The sequence below is a fragment of the Poromitra crassiceps genome (assembly GCF_964638095.1).
Source record: "Poromitra crassiceps genome assembly, chromosome: 9".
Lineage (NCBI taxonomy): Eukaryota > Metazoa > Chordata > Actinopteri > Beryciformes > Melamphaidae > Poromitra > Poromitra crassiceps.
Window position 1 is genome coordinate 26,993,623 of NC_139630.1, and position 12,500 is coordinate 27,006,122.

The window sequence follows — 12,500 nt, forward strand, 5'->3', positions numbered from 1 at the left end:
TCTCTTCTCTCCCCCAGAGGGTTTTCATAGTCCTCTTCCCTGGCTGATTACAACTCCGCTCACCTGTGTGCGGAGTTCCACTCTGGAGCTCTCCATGGTGCTGAGCCTGTGTTGAGTCATTTTGACCATTTAATCAGTCCTAATTACCTACCGGCAATTAAAGAAATCTGGGTCCTTTAGGTCACCAGCAGGGGTGCTCTTTACACTTCCTGAAAGATTCAGCACGATCGCACCTAAAATGGCATAGCTGTGGCCGAACACGATTTCTGCACTCACTCACACACAGACACTTTACATTCTTTATTATAGGATTAATTGATTAATTCTTTGGCAGCAAAACAAAATCCAAAATGGGTGTACTGTATATGCTTTTTGGAATGAAATCATAAAACATAACGCATTATTAAAAGAGTAAATTATTAAAATATCTGAGGTGTATTCATTCATTTCAGGGCAGAGGATCAGGTCGCAGGAGGACAGAAGCCGTTTCCAATGACGACCAGGACAAACCTTACGTCTGTGACAGTAAGACATCTAGTGTACCTACCTAGTAGTGCCATCATGTGATCAGTAGCATTAGCTTGTCATCGGGGACGCGATTGAAATCAGGAAACCTTCTTGCCCTTATGCAAAATACTTTATTTTCAGATCTTTCAAGCTCAAATGTTGAACTTTTATTGCAAGCGAAACCCATTTTAATATACAGTAATTCAGTACAACATTCTCTATGCCACCTAAAAAAAAACCCATTTCAAAATAAGTTGAGAATCAAGTAGAAACACGTAGAAAGTTCATTTTCCTTCGTCTTTCAATAGCCCTCCTTCCCTCTCCTCGAGATAATTATGAGCAGTCTTCTGCCGCATGAAGAAAGCGTTTTCCATTGACCTGACTAGCATGCAGCCATCGCACTCGGAGAGACTCTCCTAGGAGCGGGTTTGCCACGCGGGGATGTCGCTATAGATCGACAGCTTCTCTGAATGAGCCTCGGACGAAAGAATCGCACACCCTCATTTTGTTTTGTCCTGTTCTGTCTTTCTTTTCTTTTATTGTTTGCCTCTTGTGTCTCCTCTGTTCCAGATAGATACAAACAAAAGCATAACTCAAACAGGGCTGAAAAAGGTATCTGGAACCTGTCGCCATCTTGTCTCTCTAGGGGCTTTTGGACTGTTTTTTTTTTTTTTTAATCTGGTGCCTTTGTGCTCAGGAGCATCTGGTGTGGTTATGGCTGATTGAACGCTAACCCCTTTGGAGAGATCTCATGCTTTAGATGTTTTATGCTAGCCCTTCCTGAAATCAGCCCAAAAGCGTTGCATGACACACTAACGCTATGCCGTGTGCTTTAATGCTTGTTCATTGCGAGGCATGTGCCAATGATCTCTTAAGGACCTGCTAAGCTAATGCTAAGCTAACGCTGCATTGAAGGATGCATGTTTCTTTGGGCCGATCTAGCTGTGATGTGAGACACCTATAACAGATGTAGCCATTGTAGAAGCGACAGTTTTTTATACTGCGTGCACTGGAATTTGGGGGGAAATTCATATTTTGATCGATTTTCAGCCATGAAAATGTGCAAGGAGTGGTGTGGCAATTAGTTTATTGAGAGATTTGAAGCATTCAGTCACAATATTACTATTTGGTTCCACTAAAAAATAAATGAAATAAATAAAAAATATATGATGGGGAACTTCTATGATGGCTGCTGCTACAGTATGTGCTCACTGTGTAGAGCGCCCTGTTGATTCCGGGAGCCACAACAATACAACATTATCTAGTGTTCGTATTATCTTCATATATTAGCTTTGTGATTTCCTTGGCTCGACACAATACATAATACAATACAGCATGGTGAAACTCTCTTAAACTCTAACTTTTGGATGGTTTGTACATAATATTATAACAAAGGCTCGTGTAAAGTAACCTTGCAAGGCAGCTGGATTCTCGCGAGATCTTGAGATCAGATCACACCCCATTTTTTGTTCAAACAAAACCATCCATCTGCCAGCGTCAGGTTAAGTGTAAAGGGCCCTAAACCAAACTCACTGTTACCGACTCCCATGTTGCTACCCTGCAATTAACAGGCATTTCAGTTAGGGGTGCACCGATCGATCGGCAAGCAATCTGTATCGGCCGATTTTGACCTCAAATATGCGATCGGCTGATTGCCGATATTTCGGCTGATTGCCGATATTTTTTTATATACGGTATATATATATATATATATGTATTTTTTATTTTTTTATTTTTTTTTAATTAAAAAAGCCCTATCACTAATCAGGCTTTCCAATGATATAAAATACAATGCCAATTCGTATTATTAAAGGGGAGAAATAATCGACCGAAATAACGTTTCCAAACATTTTTTCGATCGGTGATCGGCCGATGATCGGTTGGGCAGATATTTCCCATAGGCGATCGACAATCGGTGATCAGTGGCAAAAAACGTGATCGGTGCACCCCTAATTTCAGTAGACCTCTTATCAAACTGATAAGTCTCAGTGGTCTGCAGGTGCTGTTCAATCAATCTACAGCTTGATTGTAGGCTAGTCGTCTGTCCTACCTGTTGTATTGCCTTAATGTACATTTTAATCTGTAAGCAGGTTTTCTCGGTGTTGAAATGTCATCTTTAAAGTGGTTGAAGTAGAATTCTAAATAGAGCTTTGATTTAGCACTGTTTTAGCCGCTAGTGTACGCGCATACAAACACCCCTTAAAGTGAAGGAAAATAACTCAGCTTTCCTTTGACTACTGTATTATATCACGTATTACATTCCATCATTCCAACATGATTTTATATAGGTTACATTTCATATTTTTATATACCTGCACAAGTGTGCTTAATAGTGCCCCCTAACTTTATCCTTACGTTAATATCTACACCACAAATCTAGCCCACGGCGTCACTCCCCCTATGCCCCGCCCCCTTCCCTCCCACCACCCATATCCCCCTAGCCACTACCCAGCCCTCGAGTCCCGACCCTCATACCACCTTCCCATCCCTAGCTCTGGCCATTTCCCCACTAAACTCATCCATGACTGACTGACTGACTAAGTGACTGTCTTGAGTTTTCCGTCCCCTGACCCCGGCGGGGCCCGCTGGCGCAGCGCCATGGGAAGGAACAGATACAAATGTGTTGTGCAACTTGTCAAGGAGTATAACATGGAGGAGAATTAAAGGGGGAATGTATTGGGACAGTCAAGTGAAGCATATTATTTCTGCTGTACACGTCACACAAAAATGACTACATGAGACAGAGTGCAGAGTGTCAGTGTAAATGATCATACTGTGAGTAGAGTGCAGAGTGTCAGTGTAAATGATCATACTGTGAGTTGAAGTACCTACAAATTGTCTTTGGCATCCTCCAGACTGTCATATTCAGACATTGATGACAGTTGTTGATCTTGAGCAGACTTCTCAGTCCAATATAGCAGATGTTCTAAGTTATGATGGTTTTTGACGTGGTTCTAATGGACCATGGTGATGTGTGGTTTCTAGTCTGTGGAAAACGTTACAAGAACCGCCCGGGCCTGAGCTACCACTACACCCACACTCACCTGGCAGAGGAGGAGGGTGAGGAAGAGAAGGAACGGGAGATGACGCCGTCCCCTCCACATCGCTCTGACAACCACAAACGTAAGAGGCAGACCAGCATGTCATTACGTCGCACAGCAGGAATGCAAGTGCTCACTCTAAAAAGTCCAATTGCTTTTCCTGATTCAGAAAATGTGGATATATGGCTATGGATCCAAAATCATATCTATGTATTTTTAGGCTGAATGGCGATACACAATATATATCATATACAGTGTTGGGCAAGTTACTTTCAAAATGTAATATACTACATATTACTAGTTACTTTAATTTGAAAGTAATAAGTTACTTTACTTTAACTTTTTTTCCTTCCCTGACTATTGGCACTTTCACAAAATATATACACAATGAGATTTCTGATAAATAATCATCATGTGGATATTATGACTAAGTGGGTAGAACAGTCTGGTCGGTTCAGAAAATGACATCACTTCACTGTAATTGCAGCCTTTAAAAGCAGGAAAAGACAATACTTATTATGCCATATCATGATATAACAATATCCTAAATCTAAGACGATATCTAGTCTCATTATCACGATGCCCAGCCCTACCTCACATGTGTCTGTCTCTCCGCTGACAGCTCAGAAGGCTCCAGACGGCACCATCATCCCCAACGACTACTGTGACTTCTGCCTGGGAGACCAGGACTCCAACAGGAAGACGGGCCAGGCCGAGGAGCTGGTCTCCTGCTCCGACTGCGGACGCTCGGGTGAGTCTCCCCTCTCGTCTCGTCTCCATTCGAACGAGGGTCTCCGTTAGAGGAGCTTCAGCTTCTTTGTTCTCCACAGCGGTGATGTAGACAGCAAGGAATGGACTGAGCTCTGTTTCCATTCAAGAGGACCACATCAGTGGATTCAGAAGAAGTAGCTCTTATTCACGCGATTCAAATAGCATCCGTAACAATGGCTAAAATACTAATTAGGATTAGAAAATAAACGAAAGAAGTCATTGAGCCGATCAGAAATGAGTTGCTGACAAGACGTTTTGATTTGTGTCTACTACACATCTCATTTTTCTTTACTTTGGCTTCCCTTTTATCCACAATCTTGTCCATGTGTATTTCTTGCTTCCTTGCTATATGTGTCTTTGCTACATCGACTGTAACGGTGTCTCCCTTATGGCCACAAATCTGCTTACAACATCGAGACAGTCCGCATGTCTGGGAACGCCCACACAGGCTCTAGGAACGCCCACAATAGACGCTGGGTTAGCCTGGTGGCGGGGTCAGGGTGGGGATAAATTCCCCCGTTCTATCCATTCAGCAAAGTTAGAATTTAGCCGATAGCCCAGCCCAGGCAGACACGATCGGGGATTTAACCACCGCAGTAAAACGCACATCTGAGCAGACGTCTTGTGTTCTGCTCTAGAACCCCCAAACATGTAGTTTAGAGCCGCAGCACCGTCTTTTGGTGAGTCAGCCCATGAGATATATCGGCGGTTTTACCCCACTCGCGCGCCAGCCGTTTAACATTTTGTGGGCGTTCCCAGACATGCGGACTGTCTCTATCAGATTAAGGACTCTTAATTGACTCAAATTAATAATCCTATTATTTGTTTTGCTATCACATAACAGCGCAATATATTACAATATTAATTATATTATATAATATAATATTATTATATTATAATAATTATAATTATAGAGCAAACATTCACTGCATCTAGTTAGGCCTTTGGTTTTTATGGTTTACAGGGAAATTAAATGGTCGTCTATGTTCATACCGTTCATTCTGGTTGCACAAAGGACAGCCTCGTGTCATTAGTCGATCCAAATCATCTTTGTCCCCAAAACCGACCTGTGTCTTTGATTAGACATCTATGGTGTGCAGTGGATTCTGTTTTGATGGTGCTACTGGTTGTACAGTATCTGTTCAATGGGTTGTCAATGAGCCTTATAGAGCCAACCTGCAGGAACTCAACCTGCAGGAACTCAACCGCAGGAACTCTTTGCATTTTGTCCGCTGAGAACTGGTTAGCAGGGTCAGCTGCTTGCTTCCATCCTGCATGCTTTTCTCCATGTCACCTTGTCAACACGTCCATCAGTTAAGGACTTTCGCTTTTAGACGACACGCATTCACTCTTTTGATTTCATGCATTTCTCCATGGCACATTTGGCTGCATTTTTGGTTTGATTTTCCTTTTTCCCCCTTCTTCTTCTTCTTCTTCTTCTTCTTCTTCTTCTTCTTCTTCTTCTTCTTCTTCTTCTTCTTCTTCTTCTTCTTCTTCTTCTTCTTCTTCTTCTTCATAATACTAGCCAAGGTCTGCCTCTGTTTGACTTTTATGGAATCGATTCAACCATCCCATGCAAAGGTATTCATTCCAGCAAGTGACGTGTTTTCTTGCTACGTTAGCGTTGCTATGGTCGAGTCTGATGTTGCTGCGAGAGAGAGAGAGAGAGAGAGAGAGGGAGAGAGAGAGAGAGAGAGAGAGAGAGAGAGAGAGAGAGTATGGCCTTGTCTTTGTTGCTCTGACGCTCATGTTTTCAATGGTAGCTGGAAGAGGAGGAGTGAAGAAGGATGGGAGGAAGCCGAGTGCGCTAGAAGAATTGTTCGGCAACGCGTCAGACAGCGAGGCGTCCACGTTTCATGGCTTTGAAGAGACAGAGCTGGAAGACATTTTCTTTTGTGACACTGATGCTGACAGCTGATAACAGGACCACTCTCTTGACTAGATGGACCTCTATTTTCTGACGAGATGTTTTTGTTGGAGGAAGACTGAAGGAGCACAGATTGGACTACAGTGTAATAGACTACAGTTTCTTCCTGAAACAGTTGGGCGGATTTCTTTAAACTCTTGGAAGATATGAAGGACTTATATACCTTCAAAGAAGACCCAACAGAAGAGGGTTTTTCTTGGAGATCTCGCTTTTTTTCTTGGAAATCTCGTCTTCCTGATGGATACAATGTCATTTTTTACCATGTTCATCTGGATTTCATTGTTCAATACTAGGTTTTTCCATTTTTCATGCACAAAAGAAATAAACACCTTAAACCTGACTGTATTTTAATAAGATAAACAAGGTTATAGACTAATAATACTGTCATCTCTGGATTAAAAAAAAGGCAAAGAGAAAAAGGAATGATTGACATGAGGTCTCCATGGCAACATGAACATGAGTGGCCAGTAATGTGGAAGGTGGAGTCACTCCATTGGCCAGAGAGGACAGGTAGCTGAGAGGTAAGAGCCAATCGGCATTCCTTAATTGCTCCTCTCTGTGTTTAGAGGTTAGTCCCTTTCATTCATCAGTAGGCACCCATGTCAAACACTGAGTAGAAATGTTTACTCTACTGCCCCCGCTGGTATGTGGAGTCCATTTAAACGGATAGGCCATCAGACCACCACGACTCATTTCTCTCATATTCCAAGTCATCAATTCAATTTGGGAGGCGAGGAGCAGCAGCGTGCCGTAAACATGTCTGCTTCAAATTCCACTCAGGTGGCATTTGTCTTGGTTCACCCAACAGAAGCTCTCAGTTGAAAATGTTTTCTCTCCTGGCTGCTTTCCCAGTTCCCAGTTCCCAGTTTCCCAATCGGGTCATCCTTGATTATGGCTCGTCTTTGGCTCATTGATACCCTATTGATACCTGGGAGATGCGGATGACACCATGCTGGCTCTGTGCAGATACATGCAGCACTGTAATATAGGGCTGTCAAAGAATATTATATATTCAAATATATATTCAAATATAAAAAAAATAAGAATATTCGAATATGAAAATTTATATTCAAATGTATTATTATTAAAAAAAAAAAAAAAAAAAAAATTAACCAGGTAAAAAACCTGGCCAAGAGGGCAACATAAAAACATATATAGTTTGCCTGGTTATTTAAAAACATTACAAAAGTGTAGGTTACTACTGTATTAGTACTGACTGAAAAAAAAAAAAAAAAAAACAATGTTTATGTTGGGGGGGGGGGGGGGGGGGGGGGGGTTATGTTCAAATAAATAGACCAAGTAGTTATATAAGCTCTGTGGTTGTATTGGTTTGCCTTGCCACGCACGCTAAAAATATATATATTTTAATATTTTTAGTATTCGAATATATTCGAACGTTTTGTGTAGAGGGAATATTCGAATATGTTTTTGGGGCCATTGTGACAGCCCTACTGTAATAGTGCTGTGCTGTGGGGAGAGATAGATAGGGCTGTGGCAGTAGTGCTGAACAAGAGATTTTCCAAGACAACTGGACTTCCACAACAGTATCAAAACTTTATCAGATGTTTTGCCATTGGCGTATGACTATAATGACTATATTTTCCAATACACACATCAACACATGCGATTACTGTTAGTAACATTGCCAAGAAAACATGCATTCTGTGTGTGTGTGTGTGTGTGTGTGTGTGTGTGTGTGTGTGTGTGTGTGTGTGTGTGTGTGTGTGTGTGTGCTTGTATTGTGTTTTCTCAACATAAAGTAGCTTGACTGGAGTGGCAAGGCTTCTTACGGTGCTAAATTCCACCCAGCTGTCTGGAGTATCAATATTGTGGCGTGCAAGTCGAGTCGTTCATTGTCTCTCTTTCGAATCAAAGACCCGGTTACCGCTCACTGCTGGCACTGAGACGACAGTAATCCTGTTATGAATTTGAATAATGGGGGAAATATGGGTTTCCTATAGAGTTTAGGCTATTAAATGGTTGGCTTATTTGATCGTAAGCTGTGTTGTGGAGGACTTGGAAAGTTCTATTCACGTTTGATTCAGTCAGCGCAGGAAATGGATTTCATCTTTCAAAATAAAACCAGCTGTGGATAATGTTAACCACTTTTTTGTAGATCGTGTAAATATGTTTTGAGGCGACACTTGCGAGGAGGCTAAACCAGCCATTGTATGTGTCTGTATGGGCTGTAGGCACACATTCATAGCTATTCTACACCCATACACAGGGCCGGCCCTATCCATCTGGGGGCCCTAAGCAGGATATAGATTAGGGGCCCCCTCCCAGGGGCAGGGGTTTGGGGGCATCCGCGCTGGAAGTACTTTTAAGTAGGGGGTGCTGTAAGGAGGGGAAGAAAAATTGACGTTTTTTGGACTTTTAGCCATATTTAGAGGAATATTTTAAACAAACAAACGTGACGATGATGACGCTCGTTTGTCGCCCTATCAGTGTCAAGCAAGCGTGTAGAACCCAGCAGCCATAGGGGTTGCCAGGTCAGTTAAACCAGGGGTTTCCCAACCTTTTTTGTGCCAAGGACCGGTAGATACATGCAGGACCGGTTGTCAATTTTAATGGTTTTAGTTACATATATATTTACTCACCAGGTGGCGACAAAGGGTAAATAACAGCCTTTTGTGTTGTACTGTATGTAGCCTACAGTATTTATGTTTTTGTTTAAACTACAAACATAAATAAACATCAACCTATGTTTTAACTACCACACACAGCCTATAATATTATAGCCTATGTTTATTAAAAAAAAAAAAAAAAAAATTTTGAGGGGGCCCCTGGCAACTCCCAGGGCTCTAGGCAGCCGCTTAGTTCGCATATAGGGCGGGCCGGCCCTGCCCATACACACATAAGTAGTAGTGCCTTGACACTGGTTTGTGAACATTTCTGACCATCCACACTTTGGACCCTTCTCTCTCTGGTCTCCTCTCCCCTGGTGTCACCTCTCCTCCTCCCCTGGTGTCACCTCTCCTCCTCCCCTGGTGTCACCTCTCCTCTTCCCCTGGTGTCACCTCTCCTCCTCCCCTGCGCCCCTCCGCCCCCCACAGGTCATCCCACCTGTCTGCAGTTCACGGACAACATGATGCAGGCGGTGAGGACGTACCAGTGGCAGTGCATCGAGTGCAAGTCCTGCAGCCTCTGCGGCACCTCAGAGAACGATGTATGTGTTAGTGGAGCTTTCTGTGACCTTCTAAATGTATTGTCCAAAAAATGTGAATGTTTGAATGTAATTGTGCTCAACAGCCACGTGACGTCTCCAGCCCCCGGAAGAGAATTCCCCATTCATTTTCGCCATAGACATTTTCAAAAATCCTTATGACAAGTTTTAAGGCTGGAATAAAGCCAACAGGTGATCTACTGAATCGTGAGTGACCATAAAACATTTCATTTCACAAAAAAAAACAAAAATAAAAAGCGGTTGGGGATCAAATGTTTGATTTTCTCTCTTCCGGGGCTGGAGACGTCACGTGACTGTTGAGCTCTATTTGATTTGAATGCAAATTGAATTTTTGGTAACACTTTCTGTGAAGGTCATGACTATAATGCATTATTAGCACATTCATAAGACATTAATTATGCCTTTATAAGGCTTTATACAACTCTTTATAACTGTTTATAATCACGCATGGCAACTTATAACAAGGTTTATAAATTATTTTAAGTGGTGGACATAATGAATAAGTTCAGCATTCATAATGATTTATACCTCCCTGCCAAAGTGGCAACCGTGTTTGAAAGAAAAATCTTTTTTGTTTTACACTTTACTTGGAGCCAGAAAATGCTGCTCATAAGTCCTCATAACTGTGTTATAGTATCATACAATTGCTAATAACCTGTGCTGTCACTTTACTTAAAGCTCACAAAGTCGTGCTATAGCGGATTATTATAATAATATATAATATATATATATAATATAATTATTATAATACATTATGTAGCACTTATAATACTAAATGTTGCCATGCATGATTATAATCATTTATAATGTTTTATAAAGCCTTATAAATGCATTATAATGTCTTATGAATGTCCTCATAATGCATTATAGTCATGACCTTCATAGAAAGTGTTGCAGAATTGTCTTATTACCCCATGAACGTTTTCACCTGTCACAGGCAATACATCAAGTTGGATTTTACTTACCATGCAAAAACAACAACAAAAATCACCCTTGATGTAAAAAGGCTTATGTCTCAGATTTAAAAAAAAATCACAACCAGAAGTGACGGACTCAGTTAAAGAAGGAAAAATATATTCTCCTTTGGATAACAGCAGTAAAGCGCAGCAGTGAGTTGTATCTCAAATATTGTCTCATTGAAACTGTAGGACCAGCTGCTGTTCTGCGATGACTGTGACAGAGGATACCACATGTACTGCCTGAAGCCGCCCATGACACAGCCGCCTGAAGGTAAGGGCCATATAGGAAAACAATAATATATCATGAAGAAATCAGATCATGCCTAGAGAGAAGTCAGCCTCATCTCTCTCTCTCTCTCTCTCTCTCTCTCTCTCTCTCTCTCTCTCTCTCTCTCTCTCCATTCAAAGAGGCTTTATTGGCATGACCATAGTGAATTACAGTATTGCCAAAACACATATTACAAGTATTACAAACAGGGGAAAACACAGTTTTAAACATTTAAACATACAAAGAATAAAACTCTCTCTCTCTCTCTCTCTCTCTCTCTCTCTCTCTCTGCCTCCCCCCTTCCCCCCACCTTCAGGGAGCTGGAGCTGTCACTTGTGTCTGGACCTGTTAAAAGACAAGGCCTCAGCCTATGGGGAACCGTAATGCCCCGGACATTCCTCTCAATACACACAGTACCCACATTTACATTAAATACGATACGTCATCGACATGCGCGCACATTGGTATAAAATCCAAGCTTTCCCTCAGATAGAACACACAGACACACACACTCTAACATTCTCTCTCTCTCTCTCTCTCTCTCACACACACACACACACACACACGTTGTAAAGAGTGCATTAGCAGGCTCAGGGCAGTTTCCTACCTCTCATTATAGAGAGGCAGTGTGACCGCCTACTTCCTGCTTCAGCACTGTACCAGAGATTTTCACCCACCATTTATTTTCCCCTAGACATTTCGTAAAATGCTTATAAAAATAGTTTTACTTGTTCAAACCAATCGGTTCAGATATATTTAGAAACAGGAGAGATCGCATAACATTTCACTCGGACCAAAACGTAAAAGAAATTGTGGATTTAAAGAAAATATTTTTTCAATGTAGTTTTTTAAGTTTTCGTCCGAGTGAAATGTTCTATGGTCTCTCCCCATTCTAAATATAGCTGAACCGTTTGGTTTGACCAAGTAAAACTATTATTATAAGCATTTTACGAAATGTCTATGGGAAAATAAATGGCGGATGAAAATCTCTGGCACAGTGCTGAAGCAGGAAGTAGGCGGTCACTTTGCCTCTCTATAGCCAAGCGTCACTCCAGATGCTAAAGTCCCTCCTACAGTACGATGTCTGCCGCTCGGTCGATTCTCTACCTCACAGTCAGTCACCACTCCACCGCACACGGCAAGAAGCAAAAGCAAGATTGATAATACTGCACACAGCAAATGCTTTACCTCTAGAGACCACATGGTGTCGTGTGAAGCCACAGGACAACTTCGAACCACCAAACGTCCGAAATGTGAGGAAGAAGGACCATTTTCTTTCCCTCTCGACATCATCACTGTGTGTTCCAGTATTTGTGCGGAGGTTTCTCCCCGAGGTTTTGCTAAAGCATGTTCACTTGCTGCACCAGATCTACAGTAGGAGTATTAATAGTAGGCAGAAACTGAGTGGGTTTGATTCATGTCTGTTTAAATTCCCCCCTTCCCAGTTCCACTCCTCTCCTCTGTTTAGACTTCAAGCTGACATTCCTATTTTATATCTGGGACACACTCGGTGTCAGTTGTGCCGTCTTTCACAGGTTTTGTCAAGCATACTGGAATTTATATCCACTGCTGAGAGGAAACGGAGAGACGCAGCAGCCTCCGCTCCGATCGTTCCTTTTCCCGCTTGGTTGACATTTTTAATCCACGTCTGTTTTCTGTATCCCTGCAGTTGGCAGGATATCAAGGTGCTTATTAAAGTGACACTTTAGAGAAAAAGAATAAGAACATAACATTTCTTTACATAGAGCGAAACACTTATTTATACATTTCCGATAATGGTCCATACTGTTGCTGTCAATGAGATCGATACTGTTGCTGTAGATCAACCAGTACAACATAA

General features: G+C 41.9%; 1 protein-coding gene across 1 annotated transcript in view; it reads left to right on the plus strand.

Moving 5' to 3' along the window:
• dpf3 (double PHD fingers 3) overlaps nt 1–12,500 on the plus strand; it is a 39,879-nt gene that overhangs the window by 26,678 nt on the left and 701 nt on the right. Inside the window, exons 6-12 of the mRNA XM_083643218.1 lie at nt 453–525; nt 1,078–1,119; nt 3,493–3,630; nt 4,171–4,299; nt 9,303–9,415; nt 10,582–10,663; nt 10,977–12,500. The exon at nt 10,977–12,500 is cut by the window's right edge and continues 701 nt beyond it. Coding sequence (XP_083499344.1) covers nt 453–525; nt 1,078–1,119; nt 3,493–3,630; nt 4,171–4,299; nt 9,303–9,415; nt 10,582–10,663; nt 10,977–11,044 — 645 coding nt within the window. The 3' untranslated portion in view covers nt 11,045–12,500. The remainder of the gene's footprint in view (nt 1–452; nt 526–1,077; nt 1,120–3,492; nt 3,631–4,170; nt 4,300–9,302; nt 9,416–10,581; nt 10,664–10,976) is intronic.